This window comes from Polyodon spathula, chromosome 6 (assembly GCF_017654505.1).
Source record: "Polyodon spathula isolate WHYD16114869_AA chromosome 6, ASM1765450v1, whole genome shotgun sequence".
Taxonomy (NCBI): domain Eukaryota; kingdom Metazoa; phylum Chordata; class Actinopteri; order Acipenseriformes; family Polyodontidae; genus Polyodon; species Polyodon spathula.
Genome location: NC_054539.1, coordinates 35281934 through 35307212, shown reverse-complemented (window position 1 = coordinate 35307212; position 25279 = coordinate 35281934). Strand labels below are relative to the sequence as shown.

Here is a 25279-nt window from a genome sequence, read left to right as displayed (position 1 = left end):
TGAAATCTACACGTTCTCTGACTTTTTGTAATGTGAAAGCTGTGAACCATCCAAGTTTGCACAGGCTGTTTGTTGATCCCCTTAAATTACACAAATTCTTTAACCTTGGTTAATATGCTTAATCAATATAATGCAGTATTGTCTGGTATTTTAAATGCTTTTGCACCTGTCAAAATACGTTTTGTATCTTTTGTGCACTCCTCCCTGTGGTTTACCGGTGAGTTACTGTCCATGAAGGCTGTAGGCAGAGGTTTGGAGCGTATGTGGAGAGCCACTGGACTGTCAGTTCACTATCAAATATGGAAGGATCACCAGCTAGCATACAGAGATGCACTTTCATCAGCAAAATCTCAGTACTATTCTAAACAGATTGAAAATAATTATTTCAACCTTAAATATCTTTTCAATGTAATTATCTTCCCCACTTTGAGCTATCTTTTGAACACTGTAGCATGCTTTTGAATTTTTTTCAAACTGACAGCTGAGAAATTACAGGCCCATTTCTAATTTACCTTTTTTGGCCAAAGTTTTAGAACATGTGGTTGTTCCTCAATTACAGGAACATCTAACTCGATATAACACCTTTGAGCCCTTTCAGTCTGCTTTCCGTAAACAGCATAGTAGAGTTGTAAGTGACCTACTAATGGCTGCTGATTTGGAATGTCATTCCATTCTAGTTTTACTTGATCGCAGTGCAATATTTGACACGGTTGACCACAATATTTTCCTAGAAGGTAAGAGTTGAATTTCAGACATTGCTTTTGATTGGTTTAGATCATATTTGTCCAATAGATGTTACTCAGTTTCTCTTGGTATTTTCACATCTGATTCTGAATTATTTCTGGCATCCCACAGGCTTCTGTGTTTGGCCCGCTACTATTTAATATTTATATGCTGCCTTTAGGTCATGTTTTCAAACGTTTGGTGTAAATTTTCATTTTTATGCCGATAACACCCACTTTTATTTTTCTTTTAAAACTAATTTTGACATAACAGTTTCTCTTCTGTTGGACTGTATTGCTGATATAAAAAAGATGGATGCATGAATTTCCTTCAGTTAAATTCTGACAAATCTGAAATTTTGCTACTGGGATCTGTGAATAATTTGCGCAGAGTCACTTTCTCCTCGCTGTCATAAGATTGTTCTGATATTAAAGTCAGTTGTAGTATTAGGAAACTGTGTTATTATGGATTCCTCCTTAACCTTTGACCCTCATGTACGCAGTGTTGTTAGGACAGCCTTTTTTCACCTCCGCAATGTTGCCCTTTTATGTCCTTTTCTATTATCAGTAGGTGCAGAAAGGTTAGTTCATGCATTCATCAGTTTGAGATTGGATTACTGCAACATTTTGTTGGGTGGCCTTCCTAATAATACTCTTAGAAGGCTCCAATATGTCCAGAATGCTGCTGCTCGTATCCTAACAAGACCCAAATCTCTTGATCATATTTCACCTATACTATGTCAACTCCATTGGTTGCCTGTTAACTTTAGGATTGATTTTAAAATTGCAATGCTAACCTGTAAAGCTCTGAATGGCACTGCTCCTTGATATATTGCTGACCTGCTTACTCCGTATGTCCCTGCTCTCAGCCTCCGTTCCCCTGAGGCTGGTGTGTTGGTTTTTCACCAACTCCAGGCTGCGCACTCAGGGTGACAGGGCTTTTTCTGTTTATGCACCCAGACTTTGGAACACCTTGCCAAATCATATTAAAAGTTCAGACTCTCTGGAGTTTTTTTTAACTTCTTTAAAGACTTACTATTTGAAATTGGCTTTTAACTGTACTCAACTGTACTTTTAACTGGTTTTTAACTGTACCTAACTGTACCTTTTCTTTTTGTTTGTTTAAATCTTGTAAAATTCCTTGGGATACTTGCTGTGAAAGGTGCTATATAAATAAATTGTTGTTGTTGTTGATGTAGAATTAATTATTATAATGCACTTTTTCTGGTGTCCCAAAACATGTGGTATCCCGCTTGCAGCTTGTTCAGAATATCACAGCTGGAAATCTGACTAAAACCAGATAAAGTGAACATATTACCCTGTTTTGGCCTCTTCATTACGCATATTACCCTGTTTTGGCCTCTCTGTGCAGTATAGAACTGATTTTTGCTGTTAACGTACAAGGTCCTGAATGGATTAGCACCTAGTTATTTGCAGGAGTTACTGACCCCATACCTTCTAAACTGCACTCTGAAATCACAGGCTGTGGGTCTACTGTTTATTCCTAGGGTCAACAAAAGCAACACGGGAAGTAGGGCTTTTTTTGTAGAGCTCCTAAATTATGGACTGCTCTGCCTTCGTTTGTCAGGGAAGCTGGGACTGTTACAGTTTTCAAGTTGTAGTGTGGAAGGTATAATTGTATTTGGACTAGTTTAAATTGTAATAATTGAATACCTTGTTTTGAATTCAGGTAGAACTAGACCTTTAACAAAATAATCAGACTAGACCATGTTTCTAGCGAATACAAAGGAACAGTTTTATTAAAAATAAAACAAAATAAAGGAAAAATCAAAGGTGCCACAACTAAATTAAAATAATACAGAAAGGATGAATTACCTAGACTGAACAGTACAGAAAATAAGGTTCAAACAACAACACCCCCACTCCCGCTGCACTATTTAAGACGAAGGTTAGTCTTAACAGGAGTATTGTTAGTAACACAGTGTGGCAGAGCAAAGCTCTGTCCTTTAAATTGGCAGGGATGGGGTTAACTTCCCCTGCCTGCCTGGGTTTATTATGTTCAGGTGGCTGGGGTTGATTAGTTGATTAGGTTGATTAACGATCAATCAGCGCCCAGCCACCTGATATAAAAGGAGGCCTCTGCTTCTCATTTGGGGAGAGGGAGCTGAGGAAGCAGGTTGGTTTTTTTTTGGTTGTTTGGAGAGCTTGAATCCAGTGAAGGCATTGCCCAGCCTGGAGTTGTTATTTTTGTAAATTTTGCTTTTTGTCTTTCTTTGTATTTAAATTGTTTTGTTTTGGCCCTTGTGCCCTTTCATTTTGTGTTTATTTATAATAAAATAGTTATTTTTTTGAACTGCAGTCTGTCTCTGGGCCTCTATCCACTCGCCAGCCTGCCACATTTGGTGTCAGAAGATTGGATAGCGCCACCTAGAGGCTCAGAGCAGTATTTTTGTTTTGTTTTGTGGAATTTTTGGGATTTTTTTTTTTTTTTTTTTTGAAAAAAAAAAAAAATGGGAAAGAAGAGCAGACAGCGGCAAAGGCAGGAAAAAGCAGCAGCAGCTGAAGAAATGTAAGCTGCTGCAGCCACCGCTGGAGGACCCGGCCAGCCTCTTCCCCTGGTGTTCCTGGTGTGGGAAGGAGGACCATCATTGGCGGTCCTGCCCAGACGTGCCACCGGCAAACTGGTGTGGCCGGTGTGAGGAGGACAGCCACAACTGGGCAGGATGCCCCTACAACCAGGCCCAGGAAGAGGTGCCGTGTTCACCCCGGGCATCAGGGGCCACCCCACTACCTCCAGCACCACTACCTTCACCACCGTCCCAGGAGATCTGGGACTGGTTGATGCACCCTGAGGCAGACCTCGTCCACGATCTCCCCATAGTTATCAACACGCTGTGGCGTCGAGATGGGGAGAGGTGGGAACAGTGGGAGGAACAACACCACCCGGCCTCCTTCCCAGAGGTTGCCCTCATGGTGGTTAATTACCTGGCGGTAGACATGGGAGATGCCCCGGTCACTCCAATAAAGAGGGGTGAGCCGCCTTCCCGAGAGCCAGAGAGGGGTGAGCCGCCTTCCCGAGAGCCAGAGAGGGGTGAGGAGCTGCCGTCGTCCCCAGAGCCAGAGAGGGGTGAGGAGCCGCCGTCGTCCCCAGAGCCAGAGAGGGGTGAGGAGCTGCCGTCGTCCCCAGAGCCAGAGAGGGGTGAGGAGCTGCCGTCGCTCCCAGAGCCAGAGAGGGGTGAGGAGCAGAGCCAGAGAGGTCGCCGCCGTCGCTCCCAGCCAGAGGGGTGAGGAGCTGCCGTCGCTCCCAGAGCCAGAGAGGGGTGAGGAGCGTCGCTCCCGTCTGCTCTCAGAGCCAGAGAGGGGTGAGGATCTGCCGTCGCTCCCAGAGCCAGAGAGGGAGGAGGCCGCCTCCGCCTCCGCCACCAGAGGGAGGAGCCGGAGGAGCCGCCGCCTCCGCCTCCGCCACCAGAGGGAGCCGGGCCGCCGCCGTCGCCGCCTCCGCCACCAGAGGGAGCCGGGCCGCCGCACACAGATATTTACTTTTGTTAATATTTGATCATCAAAACCTTGTTAAATCAGTCTCATGTATGTAGTTTTGGTTCAGAAGGCAATTCTCACTCTTGCGAGATAAAGATGCTCTTTGCGTCCAGACAGCCTATTGAGAATTATCAAGATAGCTAAGTTTGGATTCTAGCTTCTAATGCAGAATGGTAATTGCCTTATGAAACACACTTCAATTTGTATAAATCACTTACAAACAAATACTATAGTGTTCATTAACTCAAAGCATGAATTGAAAGCAATAATGCTTTGTACATTCAACTAACACATTCATTTAACTTTAAGGTTTGCTTATTCTCGAGTTCATGAGAGGATTAAAACACTACTCACTGAATACTTAACGGACATGGGCTGCCTCATCTAGCTGATCGTGTCTTCAATAATACAGGCGCTTGAAGGCTCTAATGCTGGCAAGGACAGGTCCAGGTTCTGAGGGTCTGCCTTCCTTGTGTTTCCTCTCCACTTCAGGGTACGAAAGAAATGTCTTTGTAAAGAACTAGAGTCAGCAACTATTTAGGTATTCCACTGAAACAGCAATTCCTCCACCAATGTGTGCGCTCTTCGTCCGGTTATTTCTGGGATATTCCACCACAAACTCAGGCACTGCCAGCTCAATAAATTGAACATATTTCAATTTATGTTGACTTCAAATGTTTATCCAACTCTTTCTCTGGTGATCAATCGGGGCTAAGTTAGAGATTTGATTACAAGTACTTTCAGGATTTTAGACGTCTCACGCAGCGGACTCCCACACCAAGGCAAACACTAGAGTATTAGAGTTTCCGAAAACGGTATCTCTGTTCCAGCTGGTTGCAGGTTGGATCTGCAGATTGTCACAGTTCAAAGACAGGTTTGTGTATTAGAACCTTGGATTTCATGTCGGGGGCGCTGTTTGAGTGTCGCGCACATATTTTTGTAATGTTCTCTTTGTCTCTGTAATTGGATAGTTTAGTTATTTTGGGCGGTGCCTGAGTCCACGTGTAGTGTTTTTCATTGGTTGTTCTCGTTCCAACGCGGATTCTTGTTCTTCATTGGTCCGCTATTCTGCCCCCTGTCGGCTGGATTTATGTGATGGACTGGTTCCTGTCTGGTGTCAAAGCACCCAGAACTGTCTGGCTTGCGGCACCGAAAGAGTCATTCAGTGATCTGAAGTTAAGCTATTTGTCAAGTATTTAGTTTACGACTCTTTTTAAAAGCATTCTTTGTGACCAGAAACCAAGAAGTCACAGAGAATGGTTTAAGATTCCCTCTCTGTATATTTTAATTTGGTTACTTTCATACACAGAATGATATTATGACCCCCTCTGATGCTAAGTCAAGACTAAAAATGCACTTTTATAAAAATGGCTTTTTTATATTAGTGGGGGTTTTAATGTAATTTTAAAATTGCTGCTTTTGTATTATATGTATACTGTTATTTATATGTGTTATTTAAATGTTGTATGTGTGACATGCTATGTACTGTGGTTTGTTCTTTTTTCTGCTATGTACTGTACAGTGCTTTGTGGTACTTTTGTATAGAAAGCTCTATATAAATGCAATAAATAAAATACATAAATACAGACAGTTTATGCTAAAACATAAACAAAACAAAATATTAAAGCATTGGCAAAAAAAACTCTTAGTGCTTTAAGTAACAAAAACTGTACTTCTTTACAGGAAGACATGACTCTGACAAGGTGAAACAGTTAGAAGAAAAGGTCCAGAGTCTGACCAAAGAGCTCCATGACCTCCAGTCCACCCTGCGAGGAATGAATGAAAAGTTTCATGAGGAGATCCGCAAGACCCTGGAGACAGCTGTCAACGGCAAGCAGCCAGCTGACGCTGCCCACCCAGAGATGAAGGAAACCCTCAGTGACATTCAGAGAAGGATACAGCATCTTGACAACCGTACCCAGGTGCATGACAAAGAGCTCAACCACCTGAACAACAAATCTCATACAAATGGTGAAGGGGGTGGAAACTTCATTGAACATTCAGACATTAAAATGAACCAAAAACTCACTGACTTGAAGGGAGAGATCGTGAGGGACTTAGAAAAAAGTCTCCAACAGTCTTGCTCAGCCTGCCAATCGCAAGTGGAGAAATTAAGGAGACAGCAGGGGGAAGACAGAGACAGGATTCGGGGGCTAGAGAAACTCATTAACTCTGTGGACCAGCGGAACAAGCAGGTGATGGACATTGTGCACAAACATGTGTCAAGTTCATCCAACCAGCCTTCAAGGGACTGTTGTGCCCAAGTGGACCAGATCAAACATAAAGTCAGTGACGTTGAGAGGAATCTGCATTCTGTCTCTGAGACGTATTATGTTTTGAATGGACGGCTGGACAACGAGTTGGCCGAGATTGAGAAGGACTGCATTTTGAATAGAGAAGAGAAAATAAGTGCCCTTCTAGAAGACTTGGAAAGCCGCCTAAACATCACAGAGAGGAATGCAGCAGAGTATTGTCTCTTTCTCCAAACCGGCATAAAGGGTTATTTCCATAAGGAGATAGATGACTTGAGGAATGAGTTTAATGATAGGTTTGATGAAAATGGGGCAAAAATATCTAACATAGTTAAAAATGTGGACAACTTAAAGGACATAGTTGTTGAGCATGGTGAAGGCCTTGACAAAGTCTTCATCCTCACATCTGACATGGATACTCATTTGACTTCAGCAGTTAACAGTTGTGCTGAAATCTGTGTCAGTAATGGTCCTCAACTTCCAGAAGATGATAATTCTAAAGTGTCAGATGTAGTGAAAAATTTGGAGTGGAAGGTCATTGTAAATGAAGGAGAAATTCGAAACTTTGGAAACAAGATAAAGAACCTCTCAATCTCTGGGTGGTCACTTAGGAACACAGTGATAGATATTGGCCATGATGTACAGAAACTGAAGACCTTGACAGGACACAATGGTGAACATTTCAATACGATTGTTACTAACATAGAGAACCTTGAGAAAGAACTCGATTCCACTACCTCTACAAGTCTTACCATTTGCAGCTCTGTAGAAAACCAACTTGTTTCTCTGCGGAATGAGACAGAAGACTACTTAGATAAACTGGCTATGGATCTGAATAACATACGTAATAGAGTGGATTCTGGGGAGACAGCTTGTGCCCAAATATGCTCAAACCTACAGGAAGAAGTCGGGAAACTAAAGGAAGTAGAAAAATGCAGCGAACAATGTAAGGTATTCTTGAAGAGACCAGACGAAGGCCAGGCAGGAGGGGATGGTCTAAACCAGCAGAAACCTTTGGATGGCCACAGCGTTATTGGCGGGACTTCCAGTGTCAACTTGAAGTCTATTCAAGGAGAGCTTTCAGAGGTCATTCTGACATTCAGTTCCATTAATGACACACTCAAGGGTCTTGAGCATACAGTGCAGAAGCACACTAGTGTTATCCTTGACCTGGGGACCACTAAGGACAAAATCATCTCTGAGATCAACAAAATCCAGCAGGAGGTGAACGAGCACATTGAGGACAGCAAAGGCAGGTTCGACCATTTCAGTAGGGAGATCCATCAGTTTGGTAACAACTTCATGGTAAAAATGGGTGACTGTAAAGAGTCATCTGACGGCCTGGAAAAGAGGATTTCCAAGATGGAGAACCTTTGCGGAAAGCTTGACACAGTGTCAGGCAGCTTGGAAAGAATTAAGGATGGTCTAAACAAGCATGTGTCCAGCCTCTGGAACTGTGTCCATGGGTTGAATAGCACAGTCATTACCCACAGTGGCTACTTAGACACCATTCAGAACACACAGCTGGAAGGAATTAATCAACGACTAAACGTCTTGAACTCATCCATGCTCACCATATTCAAGGAGTTCCAGGACTTTACCCTTCAGGACTTTATGGGTGTGTATAGTCCTATCAATCCAATCCATGCATACTAATGAGAGTGTTCTGTATATGTTTTAAAATTGGGTTCATTTGTAAAAGCAAAACTGTAAAATTGAATTGGACTCTACTGTCAATATAAGTAATGGTATCTTTCAAAGTAAGCATGCAGTCCATTCTGATCAGCTATTGCGAAACGATTTTGTTAAAACTTTTATAAATTAATTATTTTCAGTGTTGAGTCTGCTGAACAAGAGCAGTTTAGGATTAAAACTTAAACAGTTAATAATTAGAGAACAAGATGGACTGTAGAAACTAGATAGCATTCTTGGCCAGACTCCATCTAGACAGTTAACAGTCTTTCACTGCAAATATCAGATAGTGAGGATAAACAGGTGAACTCTGACCACATTTGCTCTTATCTGGTTATCTGTATATACAACTACAGAACATTCTATTTTGAATCTATTTCACTTCCATCTCACTGTTGTGTTGTTGTGTCATGATGTTGGGCTTCCAGGTCCACCAGTCAAACAGGGAGAGAGAGGACCTCCTGGACCACAGGGGATTCCAGGCAGAGATGGAGCCACAGGCAGACCAGGAGAACAAGGGCCAATGGGACCACCGGGTAATCTTCTAAAGAATTAGTTTGCATTTCTAAGTGGGAGTTTAAGTAGATTTAACCAAAACAGAGTGCACTTCTTACACCTCAAATTGACTCACAAAGTGACCATGTGTTACACAAGATTAGCTGTTAGGGTTACGTTTATCTGAATCGTATGTATGTCTTCAGCTTTACATTACAATTTATCACATCTGAAACAGTATGTATGTATGATGATTAAAAACAAACCGAAAACAAAAATCTTAAGATTTTCCCAGCAAGTCAGTGTACTGTCATCTGTGTTGAGTGTTGTTCTGACTGAGTGGTTGTTGAGTGATTGTCCTATTTACCATTCACTAAGCTGTGGGCATTACTTTGTATGTACTATACTTTACTTTGTAAGGACCATTCACCAGTATATTGCCCTTAAGAGTCTGATAGAATAAATACAAAAGGGCATTGTACTGTGCCATATTTTCAAAGCTTTAGTTAGACTGTTTTTAAAATAACCTTTTTACTGTATAATACATTGTACAATGCACTGTCAACATGGCCTAACAATGATTCACCTGAATTTGTTAATTAGTAATAATGAGAAAGCACTGTATGTGTTATCTTTGGTACTACAAATTGGTACTGTATATTGGTAAATGGTACATTAAAACATACCATATGGTTACTATATTTTCATGTATAGATTATTAAATATTATGTGGATGGAGGGATAGTTGTACTGTGTGTTAGTTAAAATAATCTGTATGTTTTATTCTTTCAGGTATCAGAGGCGAACAAGGTATGCTTTGTCCACTGATCATTATTATTTCATAAGAAAGAAAGTTTACAAACTAGAGGAGGCCATTTGGCTTGCTCGTTTGGTTGTTAGTAGCTTATTGATCCCAGAATCTCATCCTGAAGGATCCAGGGTGTCAAATTTCTGCAACAACATTACTGAGGAGTTGGTTCCAGATTCTCATAATTCTCTGTGTAAAAAAGTGCCTCCTATTTTCTGTTCTGAATGCCCCTTTATCTAATCTTCATTTGTGACTCTATATATATATATATATATTATATATATATATATATATATATATATATATATATATATATATATATATATATATATATATCACACACAGAGTGTACAAAACATTAGGAACACCTTCCTAATATTGATTTGCACCCCCTTTTGCCCTCAGAACAGCCTCGATTCGTCGGGGCATGGACTCTACAAGGTGTCGAAAGTGTTCCACGGGGATGCTGGCCCATATTGACTCGAATGCTTCCCATAGTTGTGTCAAGTTGGCTGGTAGTGGATTTCTACTCCGAATAGCTCGTTCCATCTCATCCCACAGATGCTCAATTGGATTTAAGTAATTTCACTATCATGTTCATGGAACCATTCCTGGACATTCCTAGCCTGATGACATGGGGCATTATCCTGCTGAAAAATCCCATTAGCAGATGGATACACTGCTGCACCGAAGGGATGCACCTGATTGGAAATGATGTTCAGATATCCTGTGGCATTCAAACGTTGTTCCACTTTTATCACAGGGCCCAATGTGTGCCATGAAAACACACACCACACCATCACACCACCACCAGCAGCCTGCAATGTTAACACGCGGCATGATGGATGCATCTGCTCATGTGATTTTCTCCATACCCTAGTCCTCACATCAGTGTGAAACAGCAGGAACTGGAATTCATCAGACCAAGCAATATTTTTCCAATCCTCCAGTGTCCAGTTTTTTTGTTCCTTAGCCCACTGCACCGCAGTTTCTGGTGTTTTGCTGAAAGAAGTGGAACTCTGTTAGGTCGTCGGCTTCGTGTCAAGGTACAATGAGTTGTGCATTCTTTATGGGTCTTTCAGCACCAATGTTGTACTGGACTGTCAGTTGACTAACTGTGGCCTATCTGTTGCTCTGCACAATTCATGTCAGCCTCCTTTGGCCTCTTTCATCAATGAGCTGTTTTTGACCACTGGCCTGCCGTTGGCTGGATGCCCTTTGGGTGGTGGACCATCCTTGATACATACGGGAAACTGTTGAGCATGAAAAACCCAGTTCTTGACACGCTCAACAGGCGCGCCTGGCACCGACTTCCATACCACGTTCAAAGGCACTTAAATCTTTTGTCTTGCCCATTTACCCTCTGATTGGCACACATACACAATCCATGTCTCAATTATGTCAAGGCTTAAAAATCCTTCTTTAACCTGTCTCCCCTTCATCTACTCTGATTGAAGTGGATTTAACAGGTTACATCAATAAGGGATCATAGCTTTTACCTATGATAGCTTTTCACCTCGTCAGTCTATTTCATGGAAAGAGCAGGTGTTCCTAATGTTTTGTACACTCAGTGTGTGTGTGTGTGTGTGTGTGTGTGTGTGTGTGTGTGTGTGTGTGTGTGTATATATATATATATATATATATATATATATATATATCATATTAGGTGGTCTTCGTAAGCAGGTATACATGAATGCAATGCTAAGACAGGTGTTCTACAACAGTATTACTGTACCTGTATTTTTCATGGTTCTTTATTTGATGTCCCCAGGTCTTTCTGGTTTAAATGCTTTGGTACCAAGGGTTTCATTTTCAGCAGCTCTGACATACCCACAAGTGGATGCTGGAACAATCCTTTTCGATAAGGTCTTAGTGAACGACGGTCACTTCTACGATCCTTCTACTGGTAAGGGAAGATAGTAAACTGACAAGGTTTCAATGGGTTACCTAGCCATTCTAGAGTACTAAATTAAAGATTATAGAGCCATTTGTTCAGTATGGGGTTATTCCATGACAAATCACCAAAAATAAATTAGATTTAACAACCTACCATCAGCCTGATTGGGTCAAGGGGTCAGAAGTTATAGAGGGGTCAAAATGTGGTTCATTTTTGTGGTTGACCTTTACTGTTTGAGCTGGAGACTTTATGTCATGTGCTGTCATATGTCTTTTTTTATTGGAAACTGCATGAGAAATCAAAAAATCACATTAAAAACACATTTAACAAATAAGTAAAGTTACCCCTAACAAAAGTTTGACCTTTGACCTTTGACAAATCTGAAAAAAATAGTTATATGGAAAGGTCAAAGTCTGCTTCACATATTCAAAGTTACAGAATATTTTTTTTTGTTTGCTGTAAAACATAACAACCCCCATCTGTCCTCGTTTTCCAGAAAATTCTGAATAATAATGGAAGGAATTCACACCAGTAAATTACACTTTTTTTATATCCGTTTGAATTGTTGGATTTAAAACCCACAAGTTGTGGAAGCTGAAGTGAGACCTGGGCATTGTACATTGTATATCATGTTCTCAAGGAGTATCTACAATTTGTCATCATGCTGCCCTGAACTCCTATGTGGGTGCATTGATTTAATTAATAAAATCAGTCTTCAGATTTTTCAGAGAGGTTTTCAATCATTCCATTCCAAACTGTATCTGCATAGATGCAGGAACAAAACCTCCTTTCCTATATACAGTGGCTTTCAAAAGTATTCACCCCCCTTGGACTTTTCCACATTTTATTGTGTTACAACATGGAATTAAAATTGATTAAGTTTTTGCCACTTATCAACACAAAAAAGTGCATAATACAAATTGTTCTAAATTAATTAGAAATATAAAACAGAAAATAATTGCTTGCATAAGTATTCACCCCCTTTGCTATGACACACCTAAATAAGCTCTGGTGCAACCAATTGTCTTTAGAAGTCACATAATTAGTTGAATGGAGTCCACCTGTGTGCAATTAAGGTGATTTCAGGTTTAATACACCTGTCTCTGGGAGGTCCCACAGTTGGTTAGTACATTTCCTAACAAAAAATACATCATGAAGACGAAGTAACATTCAAAGCAAATCCAGAATAATGTTCTTCAAAAGCACCAATCGGGTAGGATATAAGAACATTTCCAAGGCACTGAATATCCCACGGAGCACAGTAAAGTGCATTATTAAGAACAGTGAATCTGTCTAGAACAGATGGGCCTCAAAAACTGAGTATCCGGGCAAGAAGGGCACTAGTTAGGGAAGCCACCAAGAGACCTATGGCAACTCTAAGAGTTACAGTCTTCCACGGCTGAGCTGGGAGACACTGTGCATATGGCAACAATAACCCAGGTTCTTCACAGAACTGGCCTTTATGGGAGAGTGACAAATAGAAAGCCATTGCTGACAGAAACACATCAAATCTTGGCATTTGCCAGAAGGCACGTGGGAGACTCTGAGATCAAGTGGAAGAAAATTCTATAGTCTGATGAGACCAAAATAGAGCTTTTTGGCCTCAACGGTAAGCGCTGTGTTTGGCGCAAGCCTAACACCGCGCATTATCCTAAGAACACCATCCCTACCGTGAAGCATGGTGGTGGCAGCATCATGCTATGGGGATGCTTCTCTGCGTCAGGGCCTGGAAAGCTCATGAAGATAGAGGGCAAAATGGATGCAGCAAAGTACGGAGAAATCCTGGAGGAAAACCTGCTGAAGTCTGCAAGAAACCTGGGACTTGGGAGAAGATTCATCTTCCAGCAGGACAATGACCCCAAACATACAGCCAAAGCCACACTGGAGTGGCTTAAAAACAAAAGGGCAATGTCCTGGAGTGGCACAGTCAAAGTCTGGACCTCAATCCAATTGAGAATATGTGGAAAGAGATGAAAATTGCTGTTCACATCCCCATCCAACTTGACTGAGCTTGAGCAATTTTGCAAAGAAGAATGGGCAAAAATTGCAGTGTCCAGATGTGCAAAGCTAGTAAGAACATAAGAACATAAGAAAGTTTACAAACGAGAGGAGGCCATTCAGCCCATCTTGCTCGTTTGGTTGTTAGTAGCTTATTGATCCCAGAATCTCATCAAGCAGCTTCTTGAAGGATCCCAGGGTGTCAGCTTCAGCAACATTACTGGGGAGTTGATTCCAGACCCTCACAATTCTCTGTGTAAAAAAGTGCCTCCTATTTTCTGTTCTGTATGCCCCTTTGTCTAAACTCCATTTGTGACCCCTGGTCTTTTTTCAGGCTGAAAAAGTCCCTTGGGTCGACACTGTCAATACCTTTTAGAATTTTGAATGCTTGAATTAGGTCGCCACGTAGTCTTCTTTGTTCAAGACTGAACAGATTCAATTCTTTTAGCCTGTCTGCATATGACATGCCTTTTAAGCCCGGAATAATTCTGGTCGCTCTTCTTTGCACTCTTTCTAGAGCAGCAATATCTTTTTTATAGCGAGGTGACCAGAACTGCACACAGTATTCAAGATGAGGTCTTACTAGTGCATTGTACAGTTTTAACATTACTTCCCTTGATTTAAATTCAACACTTTTCACAATGTATCCGAGCATCTTGTTAGCCTTTTTTATAGCTTCCCCACATTGTCTAGATGAAGACATTTCTGAGTCAACAAAAACTCCTAGGTCTTTTTCATAGATTCCTTCTCCAATTTCAGTATCTCCCATATGATATTTATAATGTACATTTTTATTTCCTGCGTGCAGTACCTTACACTTTTCTCTATTAAATGTCATTTGCCATGTGTCTGCCCAGTTCTGAATCTTGTCTAGATCATTTTGAATGACCTTTGCTGCTGCAACAGTGTTTGCCACTCCTCCTACTTTTGTGTCGTCTGCAAATTTAACAAGTTTGCTTACTATACCAGAATCTAAATCATTAATGTAGATTAGGAATAGCAGAGGACCTAATACTGATCCCTGTGGTACACCACTGGTTACCACACTCCATTCTGAGGTTTTTCCTCTAATCAGTACTTTTTGTTTTCTACATGTTAACCACTCCCTAATCCATGTACATGTGTTTCCTTGAATCCCTACTGCGTTCAGTTTGAGAATTAATCTTTTGTGCGGGACTTTGTCAAAAGCTTTCTGGAAATCTAAATAAACCATGTCATATGCTTTGCAATTATCCATTATTGATGTTGCATCCTCAAAAAAATCAAGCAAGTTAGTTAGACACGATCTCCCTTTCCTAAAACCATGTTGACTGTCTCCCAGGACCCTGTTACCATATAGGTAATTTTCCATTTTGGATCTTATTATAGTTTCCATAAGTTTGCATATAATAGAAGTCAGGCTTACTGGTCTGTAGTTACCTGGTTCAGTTTTGTTTCCCTTTTTGTGGATCGGTATTACGTTTGCAATTTTCCAGTCTGTCGGTACCACCCCTGTGTCAAGAGACTGTTGCATGATCTTGGTTAGCGGTTTGTAAATTACTTCTTTCATTTCTTTGAGTACTACTGGGAGGATCTCATCCAGCCCAGGGGATTTGTTTATTTTAAGAGCTCCTAGTCCCTTTAACACTTCTGCCTCAGTTATGCTAAATTTATTTAAAACTGGCTAGGAACTGGATGACATGTGGGGCATGTTGTCAGTATCTTCCTTTGTAAAAACTTGTGAAAAGTAATAATTTAATATATTTGCTATTTTTTTTTCTTCATCTACGATTTTGCCATTTGTATCTCTTAAACATTTAATCTCCTCTTTGAATGTTCGCTTGCTGTTGTAATATTGGAAAAACATTTTGGAATTGGTTTTAGCTCCCTTAGCAATGTTAATTTCTATTTCTCTCTTGGCCTTTCTAACTTCCTTTTTGACTTGCGTTTGCAGTTCTGTGTACTCTTTCTGCGTACATTCTTTTTGGTCCTTTTTTAATGCTCTGTAAAGTGCCTTTTTTTGTTGAATATTTTTTTTTAATTGATCTATTAAACCATTTTGGCCATTTAGTTTTACATTAGATTTGTCTACTTTAGGGATGTAATTGTTTTGCGCCTCTAGTACTACATTTTTGAAGAACAACCATCCTTCTTCTGTGGGTGTTTTCTCTATTTTACTCCAATCTACTTCTGTTAGTCTCTGTTTCATACCTTCATAGTTTGCTTTTCTAAAATTGTAAACCTTAGCTTTAGTCATTACTTTTGGGGATTTAAAAAACACTTCAAACGAGACCATGTTGTGGTCTGAGTTTGCCAGTGGTTCTCTGACCTCTGTTTTAGTTATTCTATCTTCGTTATTTGAAAAGACTAAATCAAGGCATGCCTCCCCTCTAGTAGGTGCCTTGACAAATTGTGTTAGGAAGCAGTCATTTGTCATTTCCACCATTCTATTTCATCCTTCGCGCTACCCACCGGGTTTTCCCATTTTATTTGGGGGAAGTTGAAATCCCCCATTAGTATGGCTTCTCCTTTGCTACACACATTTCTAATGTCATTGTATAACAGATTATTGTGCTCACCGTCTGAATCTGGCGGTCTATAGCATGCTCCTAATATTATGCCCTTTGAATTTTTGTCCGTTATTCTGACCCATATTGATTTGGTTAGTAGAGACTTATCCAAATAGACTCATGGCTGTAATTGCTGCCAAAGGTGCCTTTACCAAATTTTGACTCAAGGGGGTGAATACTTATGCAATCAATTATTTTCTGTTTTGTATTTGTAATTAATTTAGAACAATTTGTAGATTTTATTTTTCACTTTGACATCATGGACTTTTTTTGTGTTGATCAGTGGCAAAAACTCCTAATTAAATCCATTTCGATTCCATGTTGTAACACAATAAAATGTGGAAATGTCCAAGGGGGGTGAATACTTTTGATAACCACTGTATATGCAAGGCAGTCTTGCAGAATGAAAACATATCCTCTGGTGTTCAAATCTGGCCCTCAATAGGACTGCTTATTTTTTGATTTTTTTCTCTTTGCTATTCCTCTGGTACCATCTCAGTTTTAAGTCCAGATAATGGTGATAAGATTGATGAAATTGTACCAGTCTTTGTATGGCCAGCATAGCCACCACTGAAGTAGTTCATTTTTTGGGCCAGTTTTTCCTTTTGTTGTAGGAAGAGTTTGGATTGAGAGGAGTACACAGCTAATGGTAAAAACCACGTAAAAAACAAGTAAAAACATGCTGAAAACCCAGGACAAAGGTTCAAGACAGAACAAGCTCCCCTTGGAAGAGATTTTATGATATTGCTCTAGTCCCTTGGTTTCACGTGTTACTGGATCTGCTAATATGCATGGCCATACTCTAGATTTAGATATCTCTCATGGCCTAAATATTCAGAACTTGGCCATCATTGATCTTATGGTTTCAGATCACTCTGCTATTATTTTTGAAGTATTAATACCTGGTTCTATAAAACTCCCAGCTCGATGCATTAAAACTTGATCTCACAATTCATCAACTACTGACAGGTTCTTGGAAGCATTGTCCGCTTAATCTTTTACTCAGTCAGGATCAGTTGCTGGTGGAAAATTATAACGATATTCTAGCCTTAGATACTAGTGCACCTTATAAAATTAAGACAGTGGGTATAAAAAGATTATCCCCATGGTTTAATGACACGTATCAACAGACACATGTGTCGCAAGCTAGAACATAGACAGAAAGCTACTAGCCTGCAGGTTCATTATTTCATTTGGAAAGGTAACATTTTGAAATATAGGGCTGCACCATCCTCAGCAAGATCAGCATACTATTCAAATCTCATTGAAATTATGGTGGCCAAAATAAACAAACACAATAATCCAACAAATGTCATGCTGGTCTAAATCCAGCACGAGTAGCAGCTGTTGTGGTAAAGTTCTTCTTCTCTCCTCTCTCCCTCTATGAATGGCTGATACACGTTGTGTATGTGACCATCTCCAAATTGGTAATGACTAAATAAATTTGGAGATTGTCACATTACGCATGAGTTTAGATGGATGGGGAATGTAACCCCATCCACGCTGCAAAACAACAATAACAAAAACATATTTTTTAACAAACACAAAAGAATACATTTAAATATATATATAATTTTTTTTATTGCATTTATATAGCGTGTTTTATACAAAAATGTTGCAAAGCACTGTACAGTAAATAGTAGAAAAAAGAACAAAGCACAATACATTTGTATAGCATGTCACACATACAACTGCCACAATCAGGCCATTTAAATAACAGATTTAAATAGCAGTATACACATAATACAAAAGCAGCAATTTTAAAGTTACATTAAAACCCACTAAAATAAGAAAGCCATTTTATAAAAGTGCGTTTTTAGTCTAAACTTGAAAACTATAACGGTCACAGCCTGACAACAGAGGCAGAGTATTCCATAATTAGGATTGACCATTGACCCATTGACACTTTATTTTCACAAGCACTTTATTTTACACACGCTGTTTATTTATTTATTTATAGTAAAACAGGTTTAAAAGGCACTGATTCGCAAAAACACACTCAGTACTGCATCTCCTATAACATCTGTGGCAAAGTGGCTGCTGACATTGAACGGGTACAGATGTACACTGTTTAATAATAATGGGTTGCAGTCCGAAATAATATTAGCACATCCACAATATACAATACAAGGTCACCAAATCCGTGTGCGTGCTGCAGTGTTCGTGGTGCGTGATAGCAAGTTTAACAGTGACTGTAGTGCAGTGCTGGATTTGTTGTGGCGACAGCTCCGGATCCGTGTTTAGCCGCCTAGTGATTTACAAACACAGACAGTTACTTAAACAGACCCGAAGAAACGAACAAAACGCTGACGAATATTTCTTGTATGCTTTTCTCAGCATCTCACATGGTCCTTCCAGTTTATAACACAAACCTAGTGAAGTAAAATATTTACGATTCTCTGGCCCCTTTATGATATCATGCATGACCCCTTGGTAAACGATTGCAGCTGCCTCTATTGCCTGCAGCTGCTAACTCGTTTACCTTCAGGGTCAATACGTTCATTTACCTTCTTCCAGGCTAACCGACTTCCCGACCAAGGAAATGAACTGTCAGGCCAGCCCGTCCAAAGACTTCCCCTTTCGTTACTTAGCGCCCTCACAGATAGGGAGCTATTATTATGACATTACTTAAAAAACCTAATCTTGATAGTAATATTTTTTCAAATTTCTGCTCAATATCAAATCTTCTGTTTCTGTCTAAGGTCCTGGAGTGGTTGGTTGCTTCGCAGCTGCAGGCACATTTGGCTACAAATGCCCTTTATAGAAGTTTCAATCTGTGTTTAGATCGTCTCATACCAATGAGACTGCTCTTGTTTGTGTTTTAAATGATCTTTTGTTAAACTGTGACTCAGATATGTGTTCTAAACTGCTTCTATTGGATTTGTCTGAAGTATTTGGTACTGTAGATCACAATGTCTTGTTATCGATTGGATCTTGGTAACGATTGGAATATGAACCCCATTTATCAGGGGTGGTTTCAGTGCTATCAGAGTGTCTTACTGAGATTCAAAACTGGATGTGCCAATATTTTTTATAACTAAATGTTAACAAAACATAGGTTATATGAGATGGATCTCATAAAAATTAGCTTTCTCTCTATTAAATGTGACCTCGAGAAGTTGCTGCTTTACTGTTAGCCCCGTCATTAAAAATCTGGTAGTTTTGCTCGAATCTGAATTATGTTTTGATGCACATATTACATTTATTTGTAAATCTTCATAGAAATATTGCACACGTATTATTTGAAACCGTCTGCAGCGGAGACCTTGATCCATGCCTTCATTACTTCTAGGCTTGATTATTGCAATGCCATTCTGGCTGGACTTCCATAATGTGCTTTTTCCAGACTTCAACTAGTCAAAAATTCGGCAGCTAGAGTGTTGACTTGTGTAAAGTCCCATTGTCACATAAGCACCGTTTTGTCCCGTCTTCATTGGTTACCGGTCACTCAGAATAAATTACAAAATGTTATTACTCACATTGAAAGCATTACTGCTGTCTGAGGAGGCTGACCTGCTTAGTGTACCGTCTGTTCGAACTTCCATGTATGGATCGCGTTCTTTTAGCCATCTAGCACCCACACAGTGGAACTCCCTACCTAGGCACATTAGAAGCATCCACTCTCTTTCCCTTTTTAAAACACATATAAACATATTTTTGTTTGATCAGGCTTTTAGTTAAAATTGTTATTGTAGTATTGTTTTTTTCTGTTTTTGTTATTTTATTTTTGGTGGATTTTGAGAACTAAAGTGTTTGTTTTTTGCTTTTTCCTTTGCTGACCTTGTAAAGCGCCCAGTATATTGGGCGCTATGTCAAATGTAAATTTGATTGATTGACTGATTTGAATCGAGCCGGGAGGAAATTAAGGCATGCACCAGCCTCTCTGTATCAGGCCTGGACAAGAAAAATCACCTTAGTGGCATTGCAGATATGAGACTCTAAAGTTAGACTGGGGTCGAAAACCTCACCCAGATTCCTAACTTCAGAACTAGATTTAACTTTGAGCCCATCAATAACCATTCTAAAACAATCACTCTTTCTCAGTTTTCAGGGAGAGCGAAGCAACATTACTTCTGTTTTGTTGCAATTTAGTAGCTGCATAGAATTTTGCCGCATTCATACTTGAATCTCTAAGTACCTAGACAGCCACATTTGTATCGGGTGTAGTCTGAATATATAATTGTGTGTCGTCTGTGTATGAGTGAGAGCTCACACCAGGACGACGTATAATCTGTTTAAGTGGCAGCTTATAGATAGGGGTCTACTTAAATCGCGGTAAATTTTGGTATTTTTCACGGGTAGGTTGCGGAATAAAATTAGGATTTCGCGGACCTGTTTAAACATTAAATAAACCTAAGCAGACAGTATTTCAGAGCACTATAAAGCCTAAAAATAGTGGCACTTCCTTACAAAAAAAGAGTGCTGTCATTTGTTAAAGGCAAGCGTTGACTTGCCCATACATTGAGACTGTACGTCTGCATCCACTGAATTGTTTGGAAGTTAAGGCAAAATTTTGCAAAATTATACAGATGTGGAAATCGATTAGAAACAGTCCCAAAACTTGGTTACCCAAGGGCATCTGGCATAATTTAATAAAGGCAATGTGTGCAGCACGTTCGTTGTCATGTTATTTGTCCCATCCAATAATTAATTTTATTCGTACCGAGTCAAAACAAAGAAAACGTGGCTATTCGGGTCTAAAATTCCAACTACGTAAAAGTAAGCAGCAGGTTGAAGCGAGGGTGGCTGTGCTAGATCATTTTAGTACTGATTTAACTTGCAGACAGGAATACTTTTTGTCTGGGTGGACTTTCCAGTTTGGTTTCTGAAAGCTGTTTATTTTACATTCTGTTCAGCAGCCTCTGTAGTAGCCTTTTGTTTAATGTGTGACTGAAACTAAATAGCGATCGATCGTATTTTCTCCAGACACATTAAGATATGCAAAACAATTACCTCAATCCGCATGTACAGTTTCTTTGGGAAATACTGTATCTTGAAATGGTCATCGTCCGAAATATACTTTGCTTTTTTTGCGTCCATTTCTAATATCTTACCTCCAATGCTGAAAACTAGATTTTAGCAACCTAAATGCAGCACCAACTTTGTCCCATCCCCAACTGCACATTACAGGTCACAGAAAAGCAGTAAAGACGCACTGATAGGCTGATTAAAACTTTGTTGTCATTTGAATAGTAAACAAGAACGTTACCTGCTTTAGAGATTTTTTTTGTAAATGTTATTTGTGCATGTTTTTTGTTTGTTTGTTTGGTTTTTTGCTTAAGTGCAATGCACACAGGTCGGCGAAGGAATTAAAAAAGGCTATCCAGAAGAAAGATAGGTAGTTTCTGTCGCTTGCGTTGTGTAGTACTTCTTTTAAACAAGTTTTTTTTTTGTTTCCTTCTCTGTACTTGTTTGTATGCATTGACCCCTAAAAGAGGTGAATTTCGCGGTGACCCCTCAATTTCACGATTTCCGTGAAATCCGCAAAATCGCGATTTAGTTAGAACCCTACTGTGGTCAGGTACAGTGAATGAATCAGGTCCACACAATCTTTCTCCCAAAAACAGTCTGTGTGTTTTTAATAATAACAAAAATAATACCAAAAATAATAACAACACAAATAAGTCCACCCCTTTACCAGCGATGGTATTGGGGGGTACACGGCAGCTCTCTTAATTGAAATAAAAAGTAAACAAAACGGAACTTTGTCCGTCCCCACGTTCTCCATGCACGCAGTGCTCTTGGTGCTGAGAAGCGTGGTGCCGTGAGTGGTGTGGTGCGGTGCTGTGCTGTGCTGTGCAGTGCAGGGACGTGCTCTGTATTTTGCAGGTCTGCGGCTCACTCCTCCTCTGCAACACAAAACACACGTAATCCCCAAACAAACAAATCAATACAGGCTCCGGCTGTCTGTTTTTATTCTCAGCGCAAGCCGCAGGTTTTGACGTAGCTGCTCCCCTTTGTACCCAGCAAACTCCTCCCCGCAGTCACCGCGTCGCCATGGTTTCCGTAATAGAGGGCTGCCCCGCAGCTGACTGCAATGGAATCGTCCTGAGTACTTGCAGCTACGCGCCCCTCCTAATATGGTCACCTTCCGGTTTCCACCTACCACCGAGGTGGCAGCTTAGGAGGCAGCTTACCTTCCCCCTTACACAGCGCCCTTTCTAATCGGGAGGGAGATTTACAGCATTGATCCTTTCTCTATCACATATCTCACCCCTCAAAGTGATGCTGAAGGAACACTCGGCCAACTCTACATTCCCCAATGGTCCCCCCTCCCTTGAAAAAAAATCTGCATTTTGATGCTCCTTACCTGCACGATGTTTCACTGTATAGTGGAAAGGTTGCAGCGCTAGATACCACAGAGAAATCTGAGCGTTATTCTCCTTCATCGTGTGTAACCACCTTAAAGGAGCATGATCAGTGACAAGAGAGAAAGTACGCCCCAACAAGTAATAGCGAAGAGCGTGAGTAGCCCATTTGATGGCTAAACACTCCTTCTCAATGATAGATAATTTCCCTAGGAGCCATTTTTTTGCTCAAATAAATGATAGGGTGTTCCACTCCGTCAACTTGTTGGGACAGGACCGTCCCCAGACCAATGTGGGAGGCATCAGTCTGAAGGATGAACTCTTTGCTGAAATCCGGTGAAATCAGAGTGGGGGCTTGACAGAGTCGCTTCTTAATCATATCAAATGCTTCCTGACACTGCCCTGTCCATTTAACTAATTTTGGAGCAGCCTTTCGGGTGAGATCGACCAGGGGGTTGACTATGGTGGCATACTCGGGGATAAAACGGTGATAATAGCCGGCTAACCGCAATAGTGATCTCACCTGTGACTTGGTTTTTGGGATCGCAGTCTCCACCAGCGCCTGGACTTTGGAGGCGATAGGCTTTACCCGGCCAAGATACTGGGTCTCTTGTTTGCCAAATGCACACTTGCCCAGCTTGGCTGTTAGCCCGACCCCCCTTAGAGACTGTAGGACGGCTGAAAGGCTGGTCCATCAGTCTCTGAAAGGTGGTGGGAGCGCCATGCAGCCCGAAGGGCATGGTCCGGAAATGGAACAAGCCATCTGGGGTAGAGAAAGCAGTTTTCTCTTTTGAGCTCTGAGTGAGTGGAATCTGCCAGTATCCCTTCGTCAGATCCAAAGTCGAAATTAACTGCGCCTTACCCAGTCGGTCGAGGAGCTCATTCACTCGGGACATTGGATACGCATCAAACAGAGATGGCATTAACCTTCCGAAAATCCACACAGAACCGAGTGGAGCCGTCCTTTTTGCCCACCATCACGACAGGACTGCACCTCTCGCTCCGGGAAGGTTCAATGACTCCAAGCCCGAGCATATCCTCCACCTCTTTGCGAACGGGACCCCTGCGACTTTCTGGGATTCTGTACGGTCTCTCTTGGACCCTGAAACCTGGTGGAGTAATAATAGCATGAGAAATAACATTAGTTCTGCCGGGCAAATCAGAAAAAACATCACTAAACCTTTCCACCAACTGGAAGAGCTCACGTTTCTGATCTGGAAGTAACTGTTCTCCCATCGGAATGTTAGTTGTAGCTAATGGATTGACAGTGGGACCAAAATCCTCTTCTAAACTGTCACCAGCTATAAACAGGGCCTCCCTTTCATTCCAGGGTTTTAGCAAGTTAATGTGATAAATTTCTGTCTTATTTCGGCGATTGGGTTGTCTAATTTCATAATTCACATTACCAATTCCCCGTATCACCTCATATGGCCCCTGCCATTTAGCATACAACTTAGACTCCGATGAAGGAAGTAGCACCAGTACTTTATCACCTGGCCGAAAACAATTCTTGCTTGTTTGTTGTACTGCTGCTCTTGGCGATGCTGAGCTAGTTTTAGGTTTTCTTGTGCCAAACAACCAACCAATTCCAGGCCGTCTCTTAACAGAATTACGTATTTGACTATGTTTTTGGAAGTTTTTGTTTGCTCCTCCCACCCTTCTTTCACAAGATCAAGAATGCCCCGTGGTTACATCCCATACAGCAGCTCAAAGGGAGAGAACCCGGTCGAGCTCTGAGGCACCTCTCTCACTGCAAACATCAGGTAGGGGAGGAGTTTAGCCCAATGTTTCTGCTCTTGGGTGACAAACCGCTTCAGCATCTGTTTTAAAGTCTGATTAAAACGTTCCACCAAACCGTCCGTCTGCGGGTGATAAACAGAGGTTCGAATGGACTTAATTTGCAACAGTTTATACAATTCTTTCAAACACTGTGACATGAAGTTCGTTCCGTGATCAGTGAGGATTTATTTTGGAATCCCTACTCTCGTTATAATTTGTACTAACTCTCGAACAACTGCTGCTAGTGGATCTCAATGGTACTGCCTCTGGATATCTGGTCGCATAGTCCACCACTACCAAAATGTGCGTGTATCCAGAGTCAGACTGGCTCAATGGACCCACTATGTCCATAGTAATGCGTTCAAAGGGAACTGAGATCAGGGGCAGTGGGACCAGCGGGGCCGGGCGAACCCGCCCTGGTGCTACTTGCTGACATTCCGGACACTCCGCTACATATCGCGTCACCTCACTATAGACTCCAATCCAATAAAATCGAGCCAATATTTGTTCCTGAGTCTTATCGCTACCTAAATGGCCCAAACATGGGACATCGTGAGCCAACCTTATGATCTCACATCGAAAAGACTGAGGAACGAGTAATTGTGTTACAATCTGGCTTGTGCTCGTGGCTTGAGATACCCTATACAGCAAATGCCAGACAATAATGTGGTGAGGATATGTAATCGGCCGGTTACCCTCTACATCCTTCCCCTCGATAGACCGAACCTGCCCCCAGATGTGCGCCAGCGAAGGATCATTTCTTTGGTCCAAAGTTAGGTCCACATCTCGGTCCCAGAACTTCGGGATATCGAGCAGAGCGACAGTAGCTTCGTTTTTTCTCCGGAAAAAGTTGAGAAAACCTTTCAGTGCTTTTAAAATAAATTGGACCTGACGCACCTAACAGGCGCTGAATAAATGGACCGCAAAGGGTTAAAACAATAAAATACATGTTAGTGGTGCACCTTTACCAAGAAACTCATATTTAAAGCAGCTTGAAGGGTATCTGTGGTGGTAGGGTCGTTGATTTCCCTATTCCCGAACAGTGCTAGTCTATAGGTGCAGCTAACCCAATAATTTACGACTGCATTTATCCGATTATTATGAATGAAAAAAGTCAAATAGAAGGGTACTGTGGCAAAGTGGTTAGTAGTGTACAACAGTTCCAAAGGTAAATAATGAAGCCTTAAGGCTTAGAAATAATAACACTGACTATACACAATAATAACACTGACTATAGTGTATAGTCAGCAAAACGACAGGGTTCAGTCCCAAAATAATAAC

The 25279-nt window shown here is 41.0% G+C and overlaps 1 protein-coding gene across 1 annotated transcript in view; it reads left to right on the top strand.

Annotated features, from left to right (window-relative positions):
• LOC121317149 (EMILIN-1-like) overlaps nucleotides 1-25279 on the top strand; it is a 130282-nt gene that overhangs the window by 93239 nt on the left and 11764 nt on the right. The window contains exons 4-7 of the mRNA XM_041252789.1: nucleotides 5904-8090; nucleotides 8593-8700; nucleotides 9452-9469; nucleotides 11239-11373. Of these exons, the coding sequence (XP_041108723.1) occupies nucleotides 5904-8090; nucleotides 8593-8700; nucleotides 9452-9469; nucleotides 11239-11373 (2448 nt within the window). The remainder of the gene's footprint in view (nucleotides 1-5903; nucleotides 8091-8592; nucleotides 8701-9451; nucleotides 9470-11238; nucleotides 11374-25279) is intronic.